The 20,200-nt window shown below is 47.5% G+C and overlaps 2 protein-coding genes across 5 annotated transcripts; one reads left to right on the top strand and one right to left on the bottom strand.

Annotated features, from left to right (window-relative positions):
* Positions 1–2,771: 2,771 nt before the first annotated feature.
* Prkab1 (protein kinase AMP-activated non-catalytic subunit beta 1) lies at positions 2,772–13,913 on the bottom strand. Of its 3 annotated transcripts, XM_021631768.2 has the most exons (8): positions 13,765–13,901; positions 13,490–13,657; positions 11,143–11,306; positions 9,955–10,048; positions 9,588–9,702; positions 7,560–7,693; positions 4,179–4,247; positions 2,772–3,942 (listed from the first exon to the last, which is right to left on the bottom strand). In XM_021631768.2, the coding sequence occupies exons 2-8, from the start codon at positions 13,646–13,648 to the stop codon at positions 3,865–3,867; spliced, it is 813 nt and encodes a 270-aa protein (XP_021487443.1). In that variant the 5' UTR covers positions 13,649–13,657; positions 13,765–13,901; the 3' UTR covers positions 2,772–3,864. The 3 variants fall into 3 exon arrangements, with proteins under 3 accessions (XP_021487443.1, XP_060238532.1, XP_021487444.1); XM_060382549.1 differs by lacking the exon at positions 2,772–3,942 and having other exon boundaries at positions 4,224–4,363; positions 13,765–13,907; XM_021631769.2 differs by lacking the exons at positions 2,772–3,942; positions 4,179–4,247; positions 7,560–7,693 and adding an exon at positions 8,649–8,918 and having other exon boundaries at positions 13,765–13,913.
* An 85-nt stretch (positions 13,914–13,998) lies between these two features.
* LOC110545567 (protein FAM50A-like) lies at positions 13,999–16,036 on the top strand. Of its 2 annotated transcripts, none has more exons than XM_060382547.1 (2): positions 13,999–14,133; positions 14,639–16,036. In XM_060382547.1, exon 2 carries the CDS (start codon positions 14,755–14,757, stop codon positions 15,769–15,771), a length of 1,017 nt encoding a protein of 338 aa, XP_060238530.1. In that variant the 5' UTR covers positions 13,999–14,133; positions 14,639–14,754; the 3' UTR covers positions 15,772–16,036. The 2 variants fall into 2 exon arrangements, with proteins under 2 accessions (XP_060238530.1, XP_060238531.1); XM_060382548.1 differs by having other exon boundaries at positions 14,024–14,133; positions 14,627–16,036.
* The last annotated feature ends 4,164 nt before the right edge of the window (positions 16,037–20,200 follow it).

The raw sequence follows: 20,200 nt of genomic DNA, 5'->3' as shown, positions 1-20,200 counted from the left end.
CCTGATTCAGAGAAAGCCTTCATCCCCAGTAACTAAGAATGATCTTTCTTTGTAGTGCTCCAGTTGGTCTGCTCGGAGGCTTCTCTGGTCAGCTTTTTCTTGCTGGTTTAAGTTCTGCTAATGCTGTCTGAAGCATGAGGACTGGGGCCAATCACATATTCTGTCTCCCTGAAGCAAAGGGGGTTGGGAGCAGTAGTCATAGCTTTCCTGTGGGTCTGTCAATGAGTAACAGCTGTTGACTAGAAGGGGTTACTAGAGGTGGGGGAAAGGACTTTGAAAGTGACCGACACTGTGCATGCCTGAGGCACATAGGAAAATAGAACCGACTCGGGCTGTGTACCTTGAGCTGTCTTTTGGTCTCCCTGGCTGTGGAATTTCCAGACGGGACAGATGAATTTCCTTTGGGATAGGGGTGGGGCAACAGTAACGTCTGTCCCACTGTTGTGGATCCCAAAGAGATGGTAGCGGGGCTCCACAGATCGGGCTCCAGCCTGTAGGGTTTCCTCCAAGGTTTGGACTGAGATACAGCTCCCAGCAAGCCTGTGGGTGATTTCTACAAGGCACTGAGGTGAGAGACTTTAGACTTTTAGAGACTTCATGACTTCCTTGCTTTCCCTTGAAGATACGAGGTTAAAAAGCAGAAGGCTCACGTTTCTATTTGTCTATTAATCTGATGGTTAGAAGTGTTGGGAGACTTACTGGAAGGATTACTCAATGACTGACCCAGACTTGGGGCTTCATCACGTCGTTCAGACGGTCTGTAAACAAGGGTGGATATTTTTGTGTAGTGCTGCTATAGTAAAATACCCGAGCCAGGGCAACTTATAAAGAACAAATGTATTTCTTGCAGCCCTGGAGATTAGGGAATCTGAGACAAGGTGCTGAGGGTATGGTTGCCTGGCCAGGGCTGCTGTTGGCTTCCAAGATGACACTTCTGTTTCTGAATTCTCCACAGGAACAGAAGGAGGCTTTGTCCTTACATGGTGGAAGTCATAAAGGCAAGCTTGCCAAAGCTTCATGTAGCCTCTGTTGTAGGGCCTTCATCTCTCATGAGGGGTGGGGCGGGGCTCTCATGATCTAACCACTTACTAAACAGCACCTTTAAAAACTATCCCAGCTGACGAGACCAGAACTCAGCATAAGCTTGAATTTGAATTGTGTTCATGTTCATACTGGATTAAACAGAATCTTATTCTCTAAAATGCTGTGGTCTCTGATCTCATGGGTTTCTAGGATTTCCTAAGGAGCTGATGGCTACACTATAGTTTCCTCATCTAGTACCTGGACTTCCTGTTTGTGGCCCCAACCCATCCACCATTCTATGGCTCCCAGTGTGAGGTAAGGGAGTCTCAGGTGTCATCTTGCCTAGTCCAACCTCTCTTGTTTTTCATGGAGAGGACATCCTTAGAAGCCATGTGATTTACACAATTCCCTCATCTCCATCTGGTATGGCACCCAAAGGCTGACATTGTCCAGCTAGTCTCAAAACACTGTCAACTTCCCTCATGTCTGTATACACAAGTAGAGACAAAGGGGAGGAAGTGGCCTTGCCTGGGACCTCTGGATTCAGTGCTTTTATGTATGGTTCTTTGGTTGTTCAGGTTGACTGCCTAGAGAGGAGATACACATGGCGTCCTCTTGGTGTCCACTCATTCAACCCACCCAAACTAGAAATGTTTACTAAGAATTTGTTATTTATTTCCCAAATAGCTTAACTATTTGTATAAAATTACTCATTAAGCACAGATGTGTATAGCTTATATGTAAATAACTATACTATTTTATCCCTTACTTGAGTGTCTGGATATTTCATAATGGGAGCAGGGATAGAACCCACCTGAGGATACTGTATTGATCGGACAACACCGTGACATTTTAATAATTTCTGTGGAACCAGTCCTCATTGATAGAAATCTAAGAGGGCCAACATGACCTGGATCACAGCACACAAAGCACAAATTGCTGTACTTCTGTGGGCTGGGCAACAGCTGTTTTTTTTCTTTGCTTTTTGAGACAGGGTTTCTCTGTGTAGCCATGGCTCTCATGCAGACCAGGCTGGCCTCGAACTCAAGAGACCCATCTGCCTCTGCCTCCCAAGTGCTAGGGTTAAAGCTGAGTCACCACAGCCTGGCCCTTTCCCATTTCTTTGAGGCGGTTTACTGCTCCTGGATCTGGGATCTCTCACTGGGCCTGTGGGCATCTGGACCAGGGTAGCCTTCCTTTTGCTTGGAGAAAATGAGGTTTTCCAGGCTCCTGGGGCTGCGACTCTCGTAGGGTGGACTGGTTTTCCATGGCACTTGAAGCCCCTTGTGGGTGGAGGCCACAGGATGGCCAGGTGCCCTTTTCTACCCCTCCCTTTCTCTCTTAGCAGGCTCTCACTGAAACTCAAACTCATGTTTGAACTAGACTACCTGGCTAGTGAGCTCTGGGATCTGCTTGCTTTTGCACTCTAGCACTGGGGCTATAGGCACACAGGACTTTTATGTGGATGCTAGAGAACAGAACTCAGGCTATCACGCTTGGATAGTTAGTGCTCCTACCAACTGAGCCACCTTGCCAGGGCCTCTAGACCTGGCTAATTTACATGTGGCATTTTCTTTTCCTTGTTCTCAGAGGCACCCACAGGTGTGGCAGCCAATGGGCACTCGCAGCTGTCTGGCCCACTCACTACAAAGTGCCACAAGATAGCACCAAATAAACCTGGAAGGTCTAATCCTTTCTTAAACAAACAAACAAACCAAAAAACTGAATAGAATCAAAACTTCCTCCACTTATTTTTACAAAGCTTTATTGTACATCAAGATGACAGCAATTGTGTTGTGAAAATAGTAACAAAAAGGTACCCAAAATTCAGGTTAACCAAATACACCAGAGTTTGCTTCCACCTCTGGCAAGAACGGTATAATTGGTAACTTCTGCTGACAGGTGACAGGAACCTGTACCAATGGTCACATCTGTGGCATCACCATGAAAACCAAACTGAGTTTAAGATAGGTTCATTCATGCTAATCCAAAGGATGTCTTCCTGCTGGGAATCTAGCAGGCTGCTGTAGGGTTCCAAGTTATTACAGAACAAGCAATAGCAACCACTGTGACATCTTGGCTCACTGGTCCCCAGCTGTGTAGCACTTGCTGGAACTGAAAAAGGAGGGTAGGTGCTTTTGACCAAGCTGTCATGGTAACATGGTCACTATGACAACTGAAACAACAAATGGGCAACCTTCCATGGTGGTCAGGCCTCAGGATCATCCAACTTAATGGCAAATATGGCAGTGGGTTTTGAAAGCAATTATTGCTGAGTGTAGTCACATGATCTATAGTCTCATCCTGGTGACTTATTGCCTTAGGTAGGATGGCCAGTCAGCCACTCTGGTTAAAAAGATCTTAGTACACAGTGTCGGGCAACGGTTGCAAAGCTGCACCTGGAAATCAGACAGCTCAATTTCCATAGAATCTACAATCTACTGCTTTGATTCAGAAGGACAAGCAAGCCTGAATATTGCTTTCTTCCACAGCCAGGCTTCAGCAGGGACAGGCCAGCGGCCTTGCGGATGCAGACAGTAAGAACTTGTATGTGTATTTAGTCCCTGCTCCCCAGGTTTTTCCAGCTGTAGACATCTTTGGCCAGTTGAGGAACAATATTTGGAGCACACTAGCCTTGTGCACTGTGGTGTTGGGACTGAACACAGCCGTCCCGTCTCCGTTTCTGGGCTCTTCTAGAGAGGCTATGCCTGGACAAACCTTCAAGGAGGACTAGGGTGGGGGTGAAATGTCCAGACAATGAAGTAAGGATCTGCATGCACGTGGAGAGCCCAGCGCTGCCTGCTGTCCCTTCCCTGTGGTCCATGGCTGGCTCTTAGCTTCTCATATAGGCTTGTAGAGTAGAGTGGTGACATACTTTTTCTTGTACCGGTGGGTTGCGCTGAGCACCATCACTCCATCCTAAGAAGGTGGAAATGACCAAGCGCAGGACAGGGTCAGCGACTAAGACTTCAGGGAATATGAGAATCACTACGGGCCTAAGGGAAACCCAAGCTCCTGGGCCCACCTTTGGAGCCCGAGCCCAAGCCCACCAGACCCCCAAAAACTGCTCTGCTTGTCAGTACTCCAGGCCATCCTGGAGTGAGGGGTCCTCAGAGGACATGCTCAGAAACTGCTCTGAGGCGAGAAGGTCATACCTTGATAGAGAGTGCATAGAGGTGGTTCAGCATGACGTGGTTGGGCTCCGGAAGCAGCGCTGGGTCACACTGTGAGGGGACCAAGGGGTATGTGAGCAGGTAAGATTTCTGTCGGGGTGATTCTCCCTCTCATTTCATGGCATGGTCAGGATAGCCAAGGGGAAGAGACAGGCTCTCAGGTTGACCTAAGGAGGGCATGTAAGGGCTTTGTGGACAAGACAGGTGAGGTGAGAAGAGCAGATCCCTAGTGCTAGCTGGATGCAGCAGAGTGTCACAGGTCCTTTTCACCCTGACTTTGATTAAGGCAGGTCTCACCCCATCCTCTTTCAGAGAAGAGCAGGCTACCAAAGCCGAACACAATACAAACAGCATGCTAAATGCTCCTGAGAGTTGATGGTAAACTCCAGTCCCTACAGCTACACAAAGCAGCAGGTAACAGCAGGCGACTCAGGAAATGGACACACGGACACTGCCTTCCTTTGAGAGGCCAGACAGCTAGAGATTTTTCATTGCACATTCCAAACTTTTGGAAGAAAATGCACTCACATGAGGAAAATACAAGCACAAGCTACCAGTCTGGTGGCTTGAGGCTGATATCTCTACCTCAAGGGGAGGGCATATTCATGTCCCTCAATACTCTGGGAATCCCAGTCCTGAAGTGCCTTAGAGATCTCAGCTGCCAGCAGGCGTCTGAGACCACAGGGTAGGGTGAGGCCAAGAACTCTAGGGAATGTAAGCAGGCCTTTCCAGATGAAGCTGGCTGGCCTTCCCACACACAGGAGACCGGTCTGTGTAGCAGATTAAGGAGCAGACAGCTGCATGCTGACGCCTTGTAGTGCTTAAGTTTGAGTCTGGGAAGATCTGCTGGGGACAACCTGCAGCACCCGAGTGCACACGCCGATTTCATCGGGAGAAAGGGAAGCAGAGCTGGATGAGCTGGGAAGTCAGGTCCTAGCCTGGCTCTGCCTTGGCAGTGCCTCCCAGCATGCACCAGTCCTGCTGTTAGGCTTCACACCTCAGAGGCTAACAACCCTGTCACAAGTTCCCAGTGAGCGCTTGCTCGGCAGGGTGAGCAGGACAGCTGCTAAGAGAGCAAGGTGCTAGCCTACCTGCCTCAGCTGACTGCTGCTTCAGCCAATGGCTGCTGGAGCCTTCCAAAATAACAGTTCTGATCTAATATTTTGAGCACATCATGTTTGGGATATGCAAGTTCAGTGTGGAATGGTTACACCAGACCACTAACATATTCACCATTTGTATGTAGGTGTGGTGAAGAAACACTTAAAATCTACTCTGTACTGTTAATGACCACATACATCAGTATTGTCTGTAGAAAACATTATGGATGATCCTTAAAGTTAAACACACAATCAGCATATGATTCAGTCACCCAACCCATGTGCCTGTGTGTAAATCCATGTGCACACATGTATAAATACATTCAAAGGGAACGAAATCTGGATGCTGAAGAGACATCGATAATCCCTTGATCACTGCAGCACTATTCACAATAGCCAAGATATGGAACAACCGACTATGGATAAGCAGATTTATGTATGTACTATGCACCTGTGTTAACTGTGATGGCCTGTGTTAACTGTCAGCCCAACAACATTCCCTAGTGGGACACTGTACTATATACGGGAAGTGGGCAGAAGGTATGCATTTATGATAGAGGATTATGGATGCTATGAGGTCACCTCTTTCAAACTCCAGCTGCTGTTTTCCCTGGCAGGATGGACCAGAACCTGGAATTCTGAGCCTAAGTATACCCTTGTCCCTTAAATTGCTTTTGTCAAATATTTTACCACAAGAATAGGAAAAAAAAGTGTAACGATAGTATGTGGCTCAGTCTTAAAAAGGAAGGAAATTCTGTCATTTGCAAGAATACGGAATTTCATGGACATTAAATGAGCCAGGCACAGTTAGACAAAACCATATAAAAATATGCAAAATCCTTAAAAAGTAGGATAGGAGAAATGGAATGGTAGTTATGGGGAAGATACTAGTCAAATGGAACAAAATTTGTACCGGACACAAGAACCAACTGTGAGAGGTACTGCACAAGCAGGCTGAGCACAGTTAACAGTGAGTGAGGGTTCTTAGAACCTCCAAGACAGTGGACTCTGACCTCTCATTGGGATGCCACTCTACATACATCTTGGTGCCCTAGTCTCTTCACTGTGGAGCTTAAGTAAGACTATGGAAAGCACTTCCTTAACTGAAACAAGGTCTGCTAGAGCCCAGGGCTGCCTCTGACAGACAGGTCCCAGTGCAGGCTCCCCTGCATCCATGTTCCAGGCCTTTCTCTGGTAATGGCTCCCTTTGCAGGAGGGGCACCTGCCTCATGAAGGACGGTACTGAGTGTCTTCCAACCTCTGAACTTCTTTAGAAGGGAGGAGAGCAGCTTCCCCAGAATCTTTTAGGACAGTGGCTAAGGGTCCTCACAGTTCTTCACTGGCTACCTGTTTGAGGTACTGCCAACTTAATGCCGGGCACATGGCCAGCCAGTGGGGTCTGAAGCTGGCTGTTCCTTACCATGGCTTCCTGGATACACAGGAATGACCATACCAGCCGCTGTCTGGGCTTGGACCTTGGCACAGAGGGGCGTCTGGTGCCTTGAGAAATCTAAGTCTTCTGAGATGGAGTAACAGACACTAACGCTACTCTAGAGAATCCTCAACACAGACACAGTCAGCACACCAACATGTGGGCTCTACTGGGTGGGCACTCTTCAGCTTCGGTGTGACTCTGTCCCTAATGCTCATGTACTGGGAACTTAATCCCCAGTGTTGGGGCATAGGTCATAACTGGTGATGAATTAGGTCATGAGGGTGAGCATGGACTAATGTAGGCATCCTGAGGGGAGGGGGGGTCGGTCATCTTTTTTTTTAAGCCTAATTTTCTAGTCTTTCTCCTCCACTGTATTCATAGGAGAAATGTTCTTTTTTTGTTAGTATACTTGTTTTGTTGTTTGTTTTTTTGAGACAGGGTTTCTCTGTGTAGCCTTGGCTATCTTGGACTCACTTTGTAGACCAGGCTTGGCCTCAAACTCACAGGGATCCGCCTGCCTTTGACTACCAGAGTGCTGGGATTACAGGCGTGTGTCACCGCACTTGGCTGTCATCTTAAGGGCATCACTTGCCTTTACACTTGCTGCCACGGCAGATAGCACATCAATGTTTCCAAAAGCAGCTTAGTAATTAAAATCAGGTTCTAAGATGTTATTGCTGCAGTAGGAATTCCAAGATCTAGCTGATCAAGAAGGGGTGGCATGAAGGTCAGCCTGGACCATGACAGTTCCCAACACTGGAAGACACGCCTGCTCACCTCTGCATTGTAAGAAGCAGGCAGAGAGGAGACCTGGATGGGAGTACTCACAGAAATGCCCGTGTCCTTATTCAGGATGACCTGCAGCAGGTGTGGAGGGAGGATGGGCGGGGCTTTGAACCGCTCTTCTGGTTTAGAGATGTACGGTTCCTGATGGTAGGGTCCTGGCGGGGAACTGGACAGCTCTGTTGGGAGAAGATGACAAGACACTCTGAGACCACAAGCTCTAAGGGGGTCACAGTATCATCATTAGCTTTCTGTCTTTGTTCCCTCAATAGAGATCTGTATATTCTTTAAAGACATTCAGGCTCCAAAGAGGAAAAACAGAGGGATTAGAAATGCCTTTGGAATGTGGGTGCTCAGAATAAGCATCACTGGTGCAGAGACGTTCCAGTCAGAGAGCAGCTGTGGTAAAGCCAGTATCTGGGCCACACTAACAAGGAATTCCTAATGCCCTGACCTCTCTCATCACCAGAATAAAGCTTCCTTCCTACTTCAGGCTCGATTTGGCAAATGCCACAAGTTCAAGACTGCTAGTGGGGATTAAGTGGCCCAGCCTAAGTTATAAGCTCTACCAGGCAGAATAAAGGTTTAATGGGGTACCAACATTAAAAATAATAATAAACCTAAGTGTAAAGGCCCTTTGGTTCTACACTCCGGGTCTGAGTGTCTTTAGACACAGTAAGAACTCTAGAAGTGCAGAATCTCATATAACAGAAGCAGCTCAAATCATGACATCTGGCTGGCTGATGGTACTGAGCTGTTATTCGAACATCAGGATGGGTTCTGGCCACCTGATCTGTAAGCTGGACCAAAACCGCCAATTTTCTCAACATCATTTTCTAGGTCAGGCTCCCTTCACATGATCCAACCATACCTCAGCAGAAAAACTTAGAAAAGCATTAAATTCAGAAAACTGAGCTATAAGGAATAAACAAGCCACTTGACTACCTAAACGGGAAGTCTAGAGCTGGAGCTGGCTCAGCAGCAGTGAGGGGTACACTCTGCCTCAGGTGATCAACCAGAACTTTGACTAAAGGCGTTGGTGTATAGCATGAAGTTCTATGTCAGCCAGTGGGAGGGGTAAGTGCACTGCCTCCATGCCACGCCTTTGCCTATTCGAAAACACGTAAGCAGTCATTTAAGGACGGCCAGCAATCCCAGTAATTTGGATTTCTCAGCCCAGATCCACAACCTGGACACAGCCACAGTTAGCCAAGCCCGCTAGTCAGTGTACAGCTATGACATCAGAACTGGAAACAGTGAGAGATCCCAGAGGCAGAACCTCTAGGCCCACTGAGGTGACAATGGAAAATTCCTCAGCAAACTGAATGGAAGCCATTCTCAGATGGTTGGACACGCTGCGGAGGACTCCTTTTACTGTCTCCCTCGGGACCCAGGAAGCAGCCCCTGCATATAAGAAGGGAAAGTACAGTTCACACCAAGATTTCTCCTGAACTGACCCTGTGATGGTCCAAATAGTTTTTTCCTATGTAGTGTGGGTGGAAGGCAGGTCACCAAAAGCTCCGTGGTTTGAAGACTCTTATTTACCAGGAATGAATAGAACAGGTTTCCAGAAAAGAAAGTTGTGCTATATAGCCTGTTTTCTGTAGGGAACCACTTCCATTAGGAAGCCTGACAGAGTGCTAATGGACGGCACAGTGACGGCCAAGGTCACTGAGGTGTCGTTTATCACCTGTCAGCCTGCAATTCTCCAGGCAGCACTAGTGGGAAGTGAGCTGGCTGTTTCCCTGGCACTGGTTCATTACTGACTCAACGTATCCTCTAGGGCCTCTTCAGCCCCGCCTGTGGCATAACATCAAGTTTAGTTCTGTCTCTATGACCAAGAGGCACTGCAGGGTACCCAACAAGACAAGGCAGTGACTTATGGCCTCTTTGGGGTTGAACTCCAACAACCAGAGCTGAAGGAATTAGGAATGAACTGCTGTGGCCCAGAAAGCTACAGCTGTCCACCTGGCTGGGCAGCTTTTGCTCAAGTGTGAGAGGCAAGAGAAACAGAGTATGTCCAGGCCACATAGCCCCAGCCTGCACACACGTGGATAAAGTAGCTGTTCATACCAGATACATCGGAGCACTTTTGGGAATCCACCATTAAAGCATCAAATACTTCAAAGTCAGTTTTCTTCACTTGAATGATGTTGTTAACTGTGCCAAGCTGGCTGGTTACTATTGGCTGGGAAGAGATAGACAGGCAGAAATCATAACAGGGAAGGTCTGCGGAGTTCTTTAGAGGACTAGAATTCCTGACTGGAAGGTCTCACTGCCTGGCTAGCTACTCTTGGTCAATTATACCAACGGCCTGGCAACTGGTGCTATCTAGCTCAGAGTCACACACAGGGAAGAGGGACCCGACAGCAAGTTAAATGAAAGTGATTGGTGTTGGCTGTGCCAGTACCCAGAGGGCTGAGGGCTCCAGGCAGAGTACCTCAGAAGGATCGTGGGTCCACTGGCCATCCACAAAGAACTTGTACTGATGCTCTCCTTCAGGAAGATCCAGGATGGCTACAAAGTTATTCTGGCTGCAGAAAGAAAGGAAGCAGTGTTTTAACTGGGTGGGCTGCCCTCTGGCTCCAGCTACGACTAAGAGTTCAGCTGAAGGACAGCAAACATGTCAACAATTCAGACAATTCACGGTCATGGTCTAAGCTAGGAAAGCCATTTATCAGGACAGCAGGCAAGAGCGTCTGGAAAAAGGAAAACTCACCTTGCTCAGATGCTAGTAACTAGAATCCTAACACTGAAAGGTCAACAAATGGCTTTTCCAACAAATTCATGCCTTTTAAGTCTGCATGCAAAATACCATCTGGCAGCCTGAATGCAAAGGAGGGCGACAACAATGGCATGCACAAGCTGCCTAGGTCCCCTTTTTGGCAGTTTGTCAGTCCTTATGAGGAAGGGGTCAGAGTGACAGAGCACACAAGCACTGTCTATACAGACTTGTCTAACTCCCGGCAACCCTTGAGCCTTCTCCATGCAGTTGTTTCTTTGCCTGACTTGAATTAACTTATGGCTACTGCGCCCAGTGGTTCCCCTGCACCTCAGTTTTAGCCCTGGAAACACAGATGGACTGACAACAGTCAGGCCTGGTATAGCAGGGCAGTTTCTCTCTCCATTTATCAGAAGTGGTCACCAGTGAAGGTGTGGAGACAGGAGTCCACACCAGGGCTTTTGATAAAGCATCTCACTTTTCTCTTTGCTAAGGATGTCTTCAGAGCATGTCCCTTCCAAAAGTAACACACTGGGAGTCGACTAGCCCGTGGACCTCGAGATCATGTGGTCCCTCACAGAAGGGACTGCCCAGTGTAGGTAGAGGCTCGGATCCATGCTTTAAGGCTCCCAGCCCAGCACTCTCTCCAGGACCAGAACTACTTTCTCAGAGGAAATGTGGAGCGAGTACTGGAGTACGGCACAGAAGTACGGTTCACTTAGTGCTTTCTTCTAAAACATGTGCAGTGAAAGACAGTGCCTTCTAGGGCTTGACATCGGAACTCTGTAATTCGTTAAGCAGCATCTATCTTACAAAAATGCCCTTTATGCTATTCACCCACAGAGATCTTTTAAAAACCAGAATATACCCACAGCTAAAACAAGAGAATGTGTCTCCTGCCATTACCTTCTCGTGAGGGGAAGTTTGCTCCAGTTATTGAAGGACCCAGACAAGTACACCTCCTTTCCACCCCCTGTCCATCGAAATACGGTCGGCCGAGCCTGGGCAGGAGCTTTATCATTCACTTCAAGATCGTGCTGCCAGGCCAGGAACTCCTCCTTCTCTGGAGCCTAAGAAGCAGACAGCCACCAGTGAGGTCCCCACACTAGACGGTTAACTTAAGAGTGACAACAATCTAATCAGGCAGCGCTTGCCACTTACTACTACCTGCGTCTCCTGCAAACCAGAGATAACAAAAATAACCACTTCTGTCAGTGTTTGAAGACTCAGATAGTCTGACACAGCGTTGACTCATCAGCTACTATTACTGCAGTTAGACGTCACAAAAAGTCTAGAGGAAGCTAATAAGGCCTGCTTGGAGGAAGACTGCCATGAGTCCAAGGTGAGTTTAACACTCGGGATTTCCCTCCATTAAGCAGGCTTTGGTGTATGTAAGAATTTATAAGGGATGATCTCAGAGCTGTTTAAACTGGCAGCTATTCACCAAGTACTAAGCACAGAGGAGAAACAGACAAATAAAAAAGACTGTTCCCTTCATTATGGCAAATGATACTATCCAGTGAGGTAAAGTTAGACTGTATCTAACTTTCTCCAGCCAGAGAGAACAGTGCACATCCAACCCTGGGGTGAAACACAGGTGTGTAAGGATCTTTTCTATTCTTCAGTCAGAAGACCGGATTTCTAGGATGGGAGAAAGCCCTGAAGGGAGCCCAGCAAGCTTCTATTACCTCCACGCCAGATACCAATCTGCTCTTATCTAACAGCTGCCTGCAGTCTTTAGATCTGAGCTAGACATTAACAAACCAGAACTGCTTTAGAGCAGTGGTTCTCAACCTTCCTAATGCTGCGCACCTTTCATGCAGGTCCTCATGTTATGGTGACCCCCCCAACCATAAAATCATTTAGTTGCTACTTCATAACTAATTTTGCTACCGTTGTAGCCATGATGTAAACATCTGATATGTAGGATATCTGTTATGAGACCCCCAAAGTTGGATAACCATTGTTTTAGAAGATAACTAACTGTAGCACAATACTGAACTGGGGTTACAGGAAGAATTTCTGACTTGATCTAGCAGCCAGTTACTACCTATGACATGAGAAGGGATGTCACTTAAATCCCTCCTCAGTGATCCTATAGAGAACAGCAACAACACCCATTTCTTTCTAAAAAGAAAAGTAAGTTTATTCAGCTCACTGCAGAGAGCGGAGGGCATGGTGAATATGCACCTGCGACAACAAATACGTCTTACTTCCTTTACATAGCCTTGGGTCAAAATTACTTCTAGGGGTGGGGACAATCTTAACTCAGCTGAGAAACAGCACTCCAAGGATCGCTGCACACACCTTTCCCCTAATGCTGCAAGCTCAGAAAACATGTTCCAATCACAAGGCACAGTTCCATCAAAGCAGGCTCTTTAAAGAGAAACTACAGCCAGTCCAGGGGTGATGAGTAAAAGCAGAGCTAGTGGCCAGGCAATTAGTCTGTTTAAGTAATGTGGAGTGGGCAACAAGACACAAGAGTCAACCTTCCTAAATGCAGTCTGTTCTTAAGGAATTAGCGTTTCCTCCAAGAATCACCGAATGCCCTTGGAGTGGGCCCTGTAGCCGGAAGCACTGGCCACATTACTATTGTTAAGAGACTGCGGCTCAAGCAGGAACTTTCAGCTTGACCTGCAAAAATTGTTTGTTTTGGTCTGCGTAAAGTCCAAGTCACTGTTTCAGTAAAAGCAGGAGAGAAGTGGAGTAGTTAGCTATTGGCTGCCGTTCAGTGACTCTCGCGGCCACTGACCTCAAGTGGAATTGCCAGCTCTAAAATAAAGTAAGCAAGGTGGGCCAGAACCAAACACCTCCGGCGGTCAGCTAGTCAACTTCATTTTCGGCTTAACATATGTGCTCCTGTTTTGCCTCCAAAACAAACTCTAGAACTCCCAACCCAACTTGTGCAAAAGTGCGTCGGACTGAAATCGAGAAAAAGGACCGTGAAGCCGCGCAATCAATTAATTACACCTAAGAGAAAAGTAGACACTGGTGCTCAATTACAGCTAGCTCGACTCTTAGTTAATTAAGAACCTGAAACTCGGTCCCAGAGCTGATTTCTCCTTAATGATGTTCAACGAAATCCAGGGTGACTCTACTATGGGTAATTAGGCACAGGTTCCCGGACAGCGAAGAGGGCTGTGACAGGGCCAGCTCCGTCCAGGTGTGAAGTTGGGAATGTGGCGGGAACACAGCAAAGGGGCCCTCCCCTCAACCAGAGACAAGAGGGCTCGGATGCCCCTCGACTCAGCACCTTGATTTCCTCGGAGTGGAAGATGTCCGCGTCTTCGGGGCTGTCCATCAGGATCTTGGGCCTGTCCCCATCCTTGGAGCCCCCAGAGCTGTCCCTCCGCGGCGTCTTGTGGCCGCCCTGCCGCTCCAACGCGGCGCGCTCGCTGCTAGTGTTGCCCATGGCGGAGGTCTGCGGGGACACAGGGAAAAGGGAAGGGGCGGGCCGGGACCCCCGGAACTCCCGGGACCGTGGACCTCGCGTCTCGGGCCGCGCGCGATCGCCGAGCCCCGCTTTACCTGCTCAGGAAGCCGCGGCTGGAACTCCAACGCGAGCGGGAACGTAACCTGAGACTTCTGGGGCAACTCCACCCCCCTCCCACCACCCTTCAGCAACTTCCGCTTCCGGCCGAGCCCAGAGAAGGAAGGGTGGTCACTGCGGACGGAGCGCTCGAGGCTAGCGCAACATCACTTCCGCTTCCGTTCCGGGAGTGCGTTTCCCGGCTGCCTCCCCCTCGGCCGCTCAGAGCGCAGTCGCAGTGGGTGGTTCCGGGCCTCTCCCAGGACGAGCTTCCTGAAAGCCGGCAGGAGGCGCTCGCGGGCTCGCGTCTTCAAGCCTCTCCTGCTCGAGCGGAGATGCCATCGACGGTGCCGCCCGCCTCACCCCAAGTGCGTATACTTTGTTGAAGGGGTCTTTGTAAAGGACAGATAGAATGAGGGCGTGGGAGCGGGTTCGGTTCCGGGCGCTCACAACTGTTCGAGGCTGAGGTCCCAGGGCATCCCGACGCCCTATCCTGACCTCCGTAGCTGTCCAGCGCTCAAGACGCACACATTTTGTACAGGCGGGCAGAGCACTCACACACATAATCTTAAAAGCAAAAGCCAAACTTCCTTAGATGCACTGGCCCTAACTCCAGAGTGCATTAGAATAATCTAGTGCTCCTTCAAAAGGACAGCAGCCTCTGCAGACAGATCTGCCAAATCAGAATTTCTGTAGACTAAGGTGGTGCATGCAAACCATCTTGGGGGTGTTTGAGAAAAATGGCAGGCTTAAAAGATACCTGGGAAATGTTCTTCCTGTGGTAGTTGGGGGCCTTTAAAACACTTGCATTATTAGTGAGTTGTTGTTTGTTTTAAGTTGGGTGTACAGCCTTTTGATTAGTCATTTTGAAAGGTGCCTTGGAGCTACATTGGACGCATTATGCATAAAATGTGTTAGTGTGGCCGTCGCCGTAGCCGTCAGGACTCCCCCAAGGTCGTCGCTGTCGTCCCGCTGCCGCCACCGCTACCATGGCTCAGTACAAGGGTGCCGCAAGCGAGGCAGGCCGGGCCATGCACCTGATGAAGAAGAGGGAGAAGCAGCGTGAACAAATGGAGCAGATGAAGCAGAGGATTGCAGAGGAGAACATAATGAAATCCAACATCGACAAGAAGTTCTCGGCACACTATGATGCTGTGGAAGCAGAGCTCAAGTCCAGTACTGTGGGCCTTGTGACCCTGAATGACATGAAGGCCAAGCAGGAGGCACTGGTGAAGGAGCGAGAGAAGCAGCTGGCCAAAAAGGAGCAGTCAAAGGAGCTACAGCTGAAGCTAGAGAAGCTGAGAGAGAAGGAGTTCAAGAAGGAGGCCAAGCGGAAGATCTCTAGCCTGTCCTTCACCTTGGAGGAAGAAGAGGGAGGTGAAGAGGAGGATGAGGTGGCCATGTATGAGGAGCAACTGGAAAGGGAAGAGGTCACCACAAAGAAAAAGAAATTGGGGAAGAACCCTGATGTGGACACAAGCTTCTTACCTGACCGGGACCGGGAGGAGGAGGAGAATAGGCTTCGGGAAGAGCTGCGTCAGGAGTGGGAAGCCAAACAAGAGAAAATCAAGAGTGAAGAGATTGAAATCACGTTTAGTTACTGGGATGGCTCCGGGCACCGGCGCACAGTTAAGATGAAAAAGGGCAGCACGGTGCAGCAGTTCCTGCAGAAAGCGCTTGAGATCCTGCGCAAAGACTTCACCGAGCTCAGGTCAGCAGGGGTGGAGCAGCTCATGTACATCAAGGAGGATTTGATCATCCCCCATCATCACAGCTTCTATGACTTCATTGTCACTAAGGCACGAGGGAAAAGTGGGCCGCTCTTCAGCTTTGATGTGCATGATGATGTTCGACTGCTCAGTGATGCCACTGTAGAGAAGGATGAGTCACACGCAGGCAAAGTGGTACTGAGGAGCTGGTATGAGAAGAACAAGCACATCTTTCCTGCCAGCCGCTGGGAGCCCTATGACCCAGAGAAGAAATGGGACAAGTACACGATCCGGTGAGCATCCAGAAGTGGGCATGATCTTGTCTCTCCCCGTGTCTGCAGGGCTCCAGGTGCCTAGATTCCCTAGGATCATGCCAAAGGACTCAGGAAGGATGGTAGTTGCTATTTCCTGGCCTGGTGGTGGTGTTACTGCTTTTCTCTTTTACAATAAAAAAGTCCATATGTTGGAAAAAAATGTATTAGTGCTTAGTGCTTCAGAAGAAGTACAGACCCATTTAATAAAATGTTCTCGTCTTCACAATGTCAGTTTTATAAAACAACAACATTGTCTTGTGTTTATTTTTTTTTTAATGCATTGGATTTGCTAGGCCATGTCTCGCATTTCAACCACTGAACATTTATTTAGTGTTTTATTATTATTGTTATCTGCAATGTGACACATTTTGCCAAGGGAAACAGTGACCCTGATGACTGACATACGGTATTCTAGAAGGAATTTGACAGTATCTATCTAAAAAACCAACTCTTCATTTTTTATGGACAATTTTATTTCTAGTGAATTTCTATAAAAATGATGTACAAGCATGTTTTTCTGAAGCATTGATCCTAATTATTATACTAATGCTAAGATGCACACTTTAAAATGTTTTATCGCTCTGAAATTGGATGCTTCTAGCCATAAAAGAATCTTAGATTTGATGAAATAGGGAAATTTAAAACCCCAGAAGTTTGTTGGTGAAAAAATAGCTAACTGCATTTTATTTAATATTTAAGCAGCATTTTTTTTTTTTTTTTTTTTTTTATGAAGGCAACGGCTGGATGTTTGGGGCACCCCTGAAATCCTAGCACTGGAGAGGGTCAGAAAGGGTAGTCTTGAGTTGGAGGCCAACTGGGGCTACATAAAGGTAGCTAATCTCAAAAGTGGGTAACTGTGTGTGTGTGTGTGTGTGTGTGTGTGTGTGTATGTTGGGGGGTGCTTCAAGATGGCCAACACAGGATGGCGATTTGGGTCTCATCCCCAGAGCTCCACAAAGTTGTCTTCTGATCTCCACACATGCACTGCGGCACTGCCCCAATTGCTGGTGAACACGCACATACACAGCCACGCACACACTCATGCACATGCACCCTCACACACACTATTTTAAGCGTAAAGAAAAACAGCCAGAAATTGGGTAAGTGTGAAGAATGTGAGCATTCCACATTCCAGAGCCAGGTGACAAAATAATACAAGGGCATGGACGCTGAAGTAATCCTGCCTGGGTTCAGATTCTGACGTTACCATTTAGTAGATTCCAGCCCGGCATCTATTGGGAAATGGCCACAAAAATAACACTGATATTACAGGCTTGGGAATCACTTAAGAACATTCATGAAAAGCAGTTAGTGTTCGACCCTAGAACATACTCAGTGGTTGGCATTGTTATTAGCATCGTCATTCTTGGAGATGGAAAGTTCTGGAAGGATACATAATTAACACTCTGGATGATCCCCTTGGAAAGGAGGGACATTAAAATAGGAAGACAGAAGGGACCCTTTTGCTCTTTAGCTCATGTCGTGATCAAGAATGTGAACACGTGTAATTGGTATAGCAAAGTTATATTTTATTATGCTGAAGGTCATCACACAAGGTTCACACTCTAAATTTTTGCCTACAGTCCTGAGCCTTTCTCCCTAGGGCTGCTCACCTGTGCTATGTATCTTAGCAGAAGGTCAGGTCCAGCCTCTAACAGAAGTCTCTGATTTGGGGGCCAGGATCCTGGGGGAGACCCTCCAGCGGCAGGGCAGATCAAGGCGGTGTCTGTCCAGGTGTGCAGAGCATTGCTCTTGGTCTCTGCTTACATACTCTCCAGTGGGTGCCATGGGGTTCTAGGACTGTCTGGTTATCTTGAGTGGCTGACATCACTGGGTTGTGATTATCAGGTGCAGCTTTGGGTGTAGTGGGGTTCCTGACTAAGCTATTTTTACATATCTAAAAGACATTTTTTATTTTAATATGCTCATTACAGCTTGTGTGTTTATACACTCGTATTTTTTTTTCCCAGTGAGGCTGCGAGCAGAACTAAATAAGATATGCTCCAACTCTAAAGGAATCCAATATAGAAGAGTAAGGTATAAGTAGGCAAGGGATTCTCTCTGAGCCATGGGAAGGGCTGAGTGAGGGCCAAGGATTTTTCTGGAACAAATGACCAACAGTCTGAAGTTACTCAGCGGAGGCAGAACTGTTGAATGTGCCTGCAGAACTGAATAAGCTGGAACAGGCCGTTTTTCTAACCGTGGTTTGGAAGCCCTCACAGAGGCTGTGAGTTCTCCCAAACAACTGGATAGCTGAGAATAGTGTGGGTGGGTGAAGGCCTTTATCTGAGCTCTTCAGATACTCAGGTGTACCAGGAAGTCTTAAGGCTTCTGTGCCTACTCAGGTAATGCTGTAAGCACCATCTCATGATGCCAAAGACCACGTGCACATCCGGAAGATCTTACCGGTGTTTTCCGGCCAATGAGACAGTCCAGTTCATAGGGTTGCCCAGGTGAGGCCTGCTCCAGAGATGCCTGCTGCAGAAGGCAAGCGGACGCTGAGATTTTGGCTAGCTCCCTTCTCAAGACTGTGCTGTCTGAAGGAAGGGGGCACATCTTTCTGATTTGTATAACTGTACCTCATGGGCTGACTCTAGCCTCTTTTCAACAGGAACAATCAACATAAGAATCAGAGGTATTAGCTGGAGGGATGGCTCAGTGGGTCAAGTGCTTGCAGCCAAGCCTGATGATATCAGTTCCATCCCCAGGACCTAACTGGTAGAAAGAGAGAACCAACTTTCAACAGTTGATAAAGAATAATGTCTTTAAAAAAATAATAATTAGAGGTAATAGCTTAGCACCTGCCAAGACCATGGTGCTCATAATTAAATTCCAGGAAACCACACTGACTTTTCTAAGAGAGACATCTTAGTCATCATGGCCCTCAGAATATTTTGAGAACTTAGTTATGTTTATATGGTATGATATGCCCATATGTATGTATGTGTGCTGTATGTATGCCTGGTGCCCACAGAAGAGGGCACTGGGTCCCCGTGAAGTGGAGCTAAGCAAGGTTGTAAGCTGCTATGTGGATGCTGGGAACCGAACCCATGTCTTCTCGAGGGTCAACAAATGCCCTTAGTCACTGGGCCATCTCTCCAGCCCTAAATAATTACACACACACACACACACACACACACACACATATAGAAAGGGAGTTTTTCTGTGCAGCTCTGGTTCCCTGAAACTCACTTTGTACCCCAGGCTGGCTTTGAATTCAGGGATCTGCCTTTCTTGAGCTCAGAATATTTTAACACCTAATTTATCTGCTTATGCTTGTAACCTGTGAAGGGAATGGATGGATGTGCAACAACTTTAGGAAATAGACCTGAGATAGTCTGACATAATGCTACATTGTGTCCTCAGAACTGACTTTGGCATACAATGGAGAGATTTCAAAGCGATAAAGCTGAGGATGAGGACCGGAGGTCTGGGTCATTACTGATGGGAATCTTGCTGTATTATATTACATTGTGGGGGGCAGAACTAACATTCATTTCAGCTTCTGGTCCATGTGCAAAGTCCAGGTCGAGTGGACTCTTCCATTTACAATTGTCTAGTGTCTATGTTGGGTCGCTTTTGTGCTACTTGTTTTTATTTATGGTATCGGAGGTCAAGTCTGTGCCTTTGTGTATGTTAGACAAAGGCTGTGCCCCAGTTCACTATGTTACTTACACTTTTCTTTGTTTTGTTTGTTTGTTTGTTTTGTTGAGACAGGGTTTCTCTGTATTATAGAGCCCTAGCTGTCCTGTACTCGCTTGGTAGACCAGGCCAGCCTCAAACTCACAGAGATCTGCCTCCTGACTGCAGGGAGCAAAGGTGTGCGCTGCCACACCCCGCTGCTTTTGGTTTTTGAGAGATCTTTTAAAAAGACACTTGTCAATAATAGGTATTAAAATAACTGCATCATAGCGATCTCTTTCTCTCAACTGGCTCCAAAGAGACCACAGCCAAAGTGGGCACATTTAAAGCCAGTAACATTCAGGCTCAATGAACAGGTATCACAAAGGCTCACTCAAAATATCTGGCAGGGGCTGGAGAGAGGTTTCAGTGGTTAGGAGCACTGGCTGCTCTTCCTGGGGATCTGGGTTCAATTCCCAGCACTCACATGTCTGCTCACAACCATTTGTAACTCCAGTTCTTGAGAATTTGATACCTCCTTCTGGCCTCTATGGGCACTGCATGCACGTGGTTCACAGACAGACATCCAGACAAACCATCCTCACACATAAAATAAAAGTAAAGAACTCTCTTAAAAAGTGGTGATTGGGTGAGGAAAACCAGCACAGTATCTGCTCATAGGCCATAGAGAATCCTGACAGGAAGATGGGGTGGCCAGTGTACCTAGGTTCCCCAAAGTGCAAGTTTCCAAAATAATAATAAAAATAATGAAGTTATATACAAACGTTATT

The sequence above is a fragment of the Meriones unguiculatus genome, chromosome 4 (assembly GCF_030254825.1).
Source record: "Meriones unguiculatus strain TT.TT164.6M chromosome 4, Bangor_MerUng_6.1, whole genome shotgun sequence".
Classification (NCBI taxonomy): Eukaryota; Metazoa; Chordata; class Mammalia; order Rodentia; family Muridae; genus Meriones; species Meriones unguiculatus.
This window is presented reverse-complemented; position numbering and strand designations above follow the sequence as displayed.

What these genes read in the sequence shown, in the direction of transcription:
- Prkab1 (XM_021631768.2), bottom strand. Translation starts at nt 13,648, where the DNA reads ATGGGCAACACTAGCAGCGAGCGCGCCGCGTTGGAGCGGCAGGGCGGC. An exon ending in GGACCCACGATCCTTCTGAG is followed by an intron (nt 9,703 to 9,954) that starts GTACTCTGCCTG and finishes ATCTCTTCCCAG; the next exon opens with CCAATAGTAACCAGCCAGCT. An exon ending in ATAAGGACACGGGCATTTCT is followed by an intron (nt 4,248 to 7,559) that starts GTGAGTACTCCC and finishes GTCCCCTCACAG; the next exon opens with TGTGACCCAGCGCTGCTTCC.
- LOC110545567 (XM_060382547.1), top strand. Translation starts at nt 14,755, where the DNA reads ATGGCTCAGTACAAGGGTGCCGCAAGCGAGGCAGGCCGGGCCATGCAC.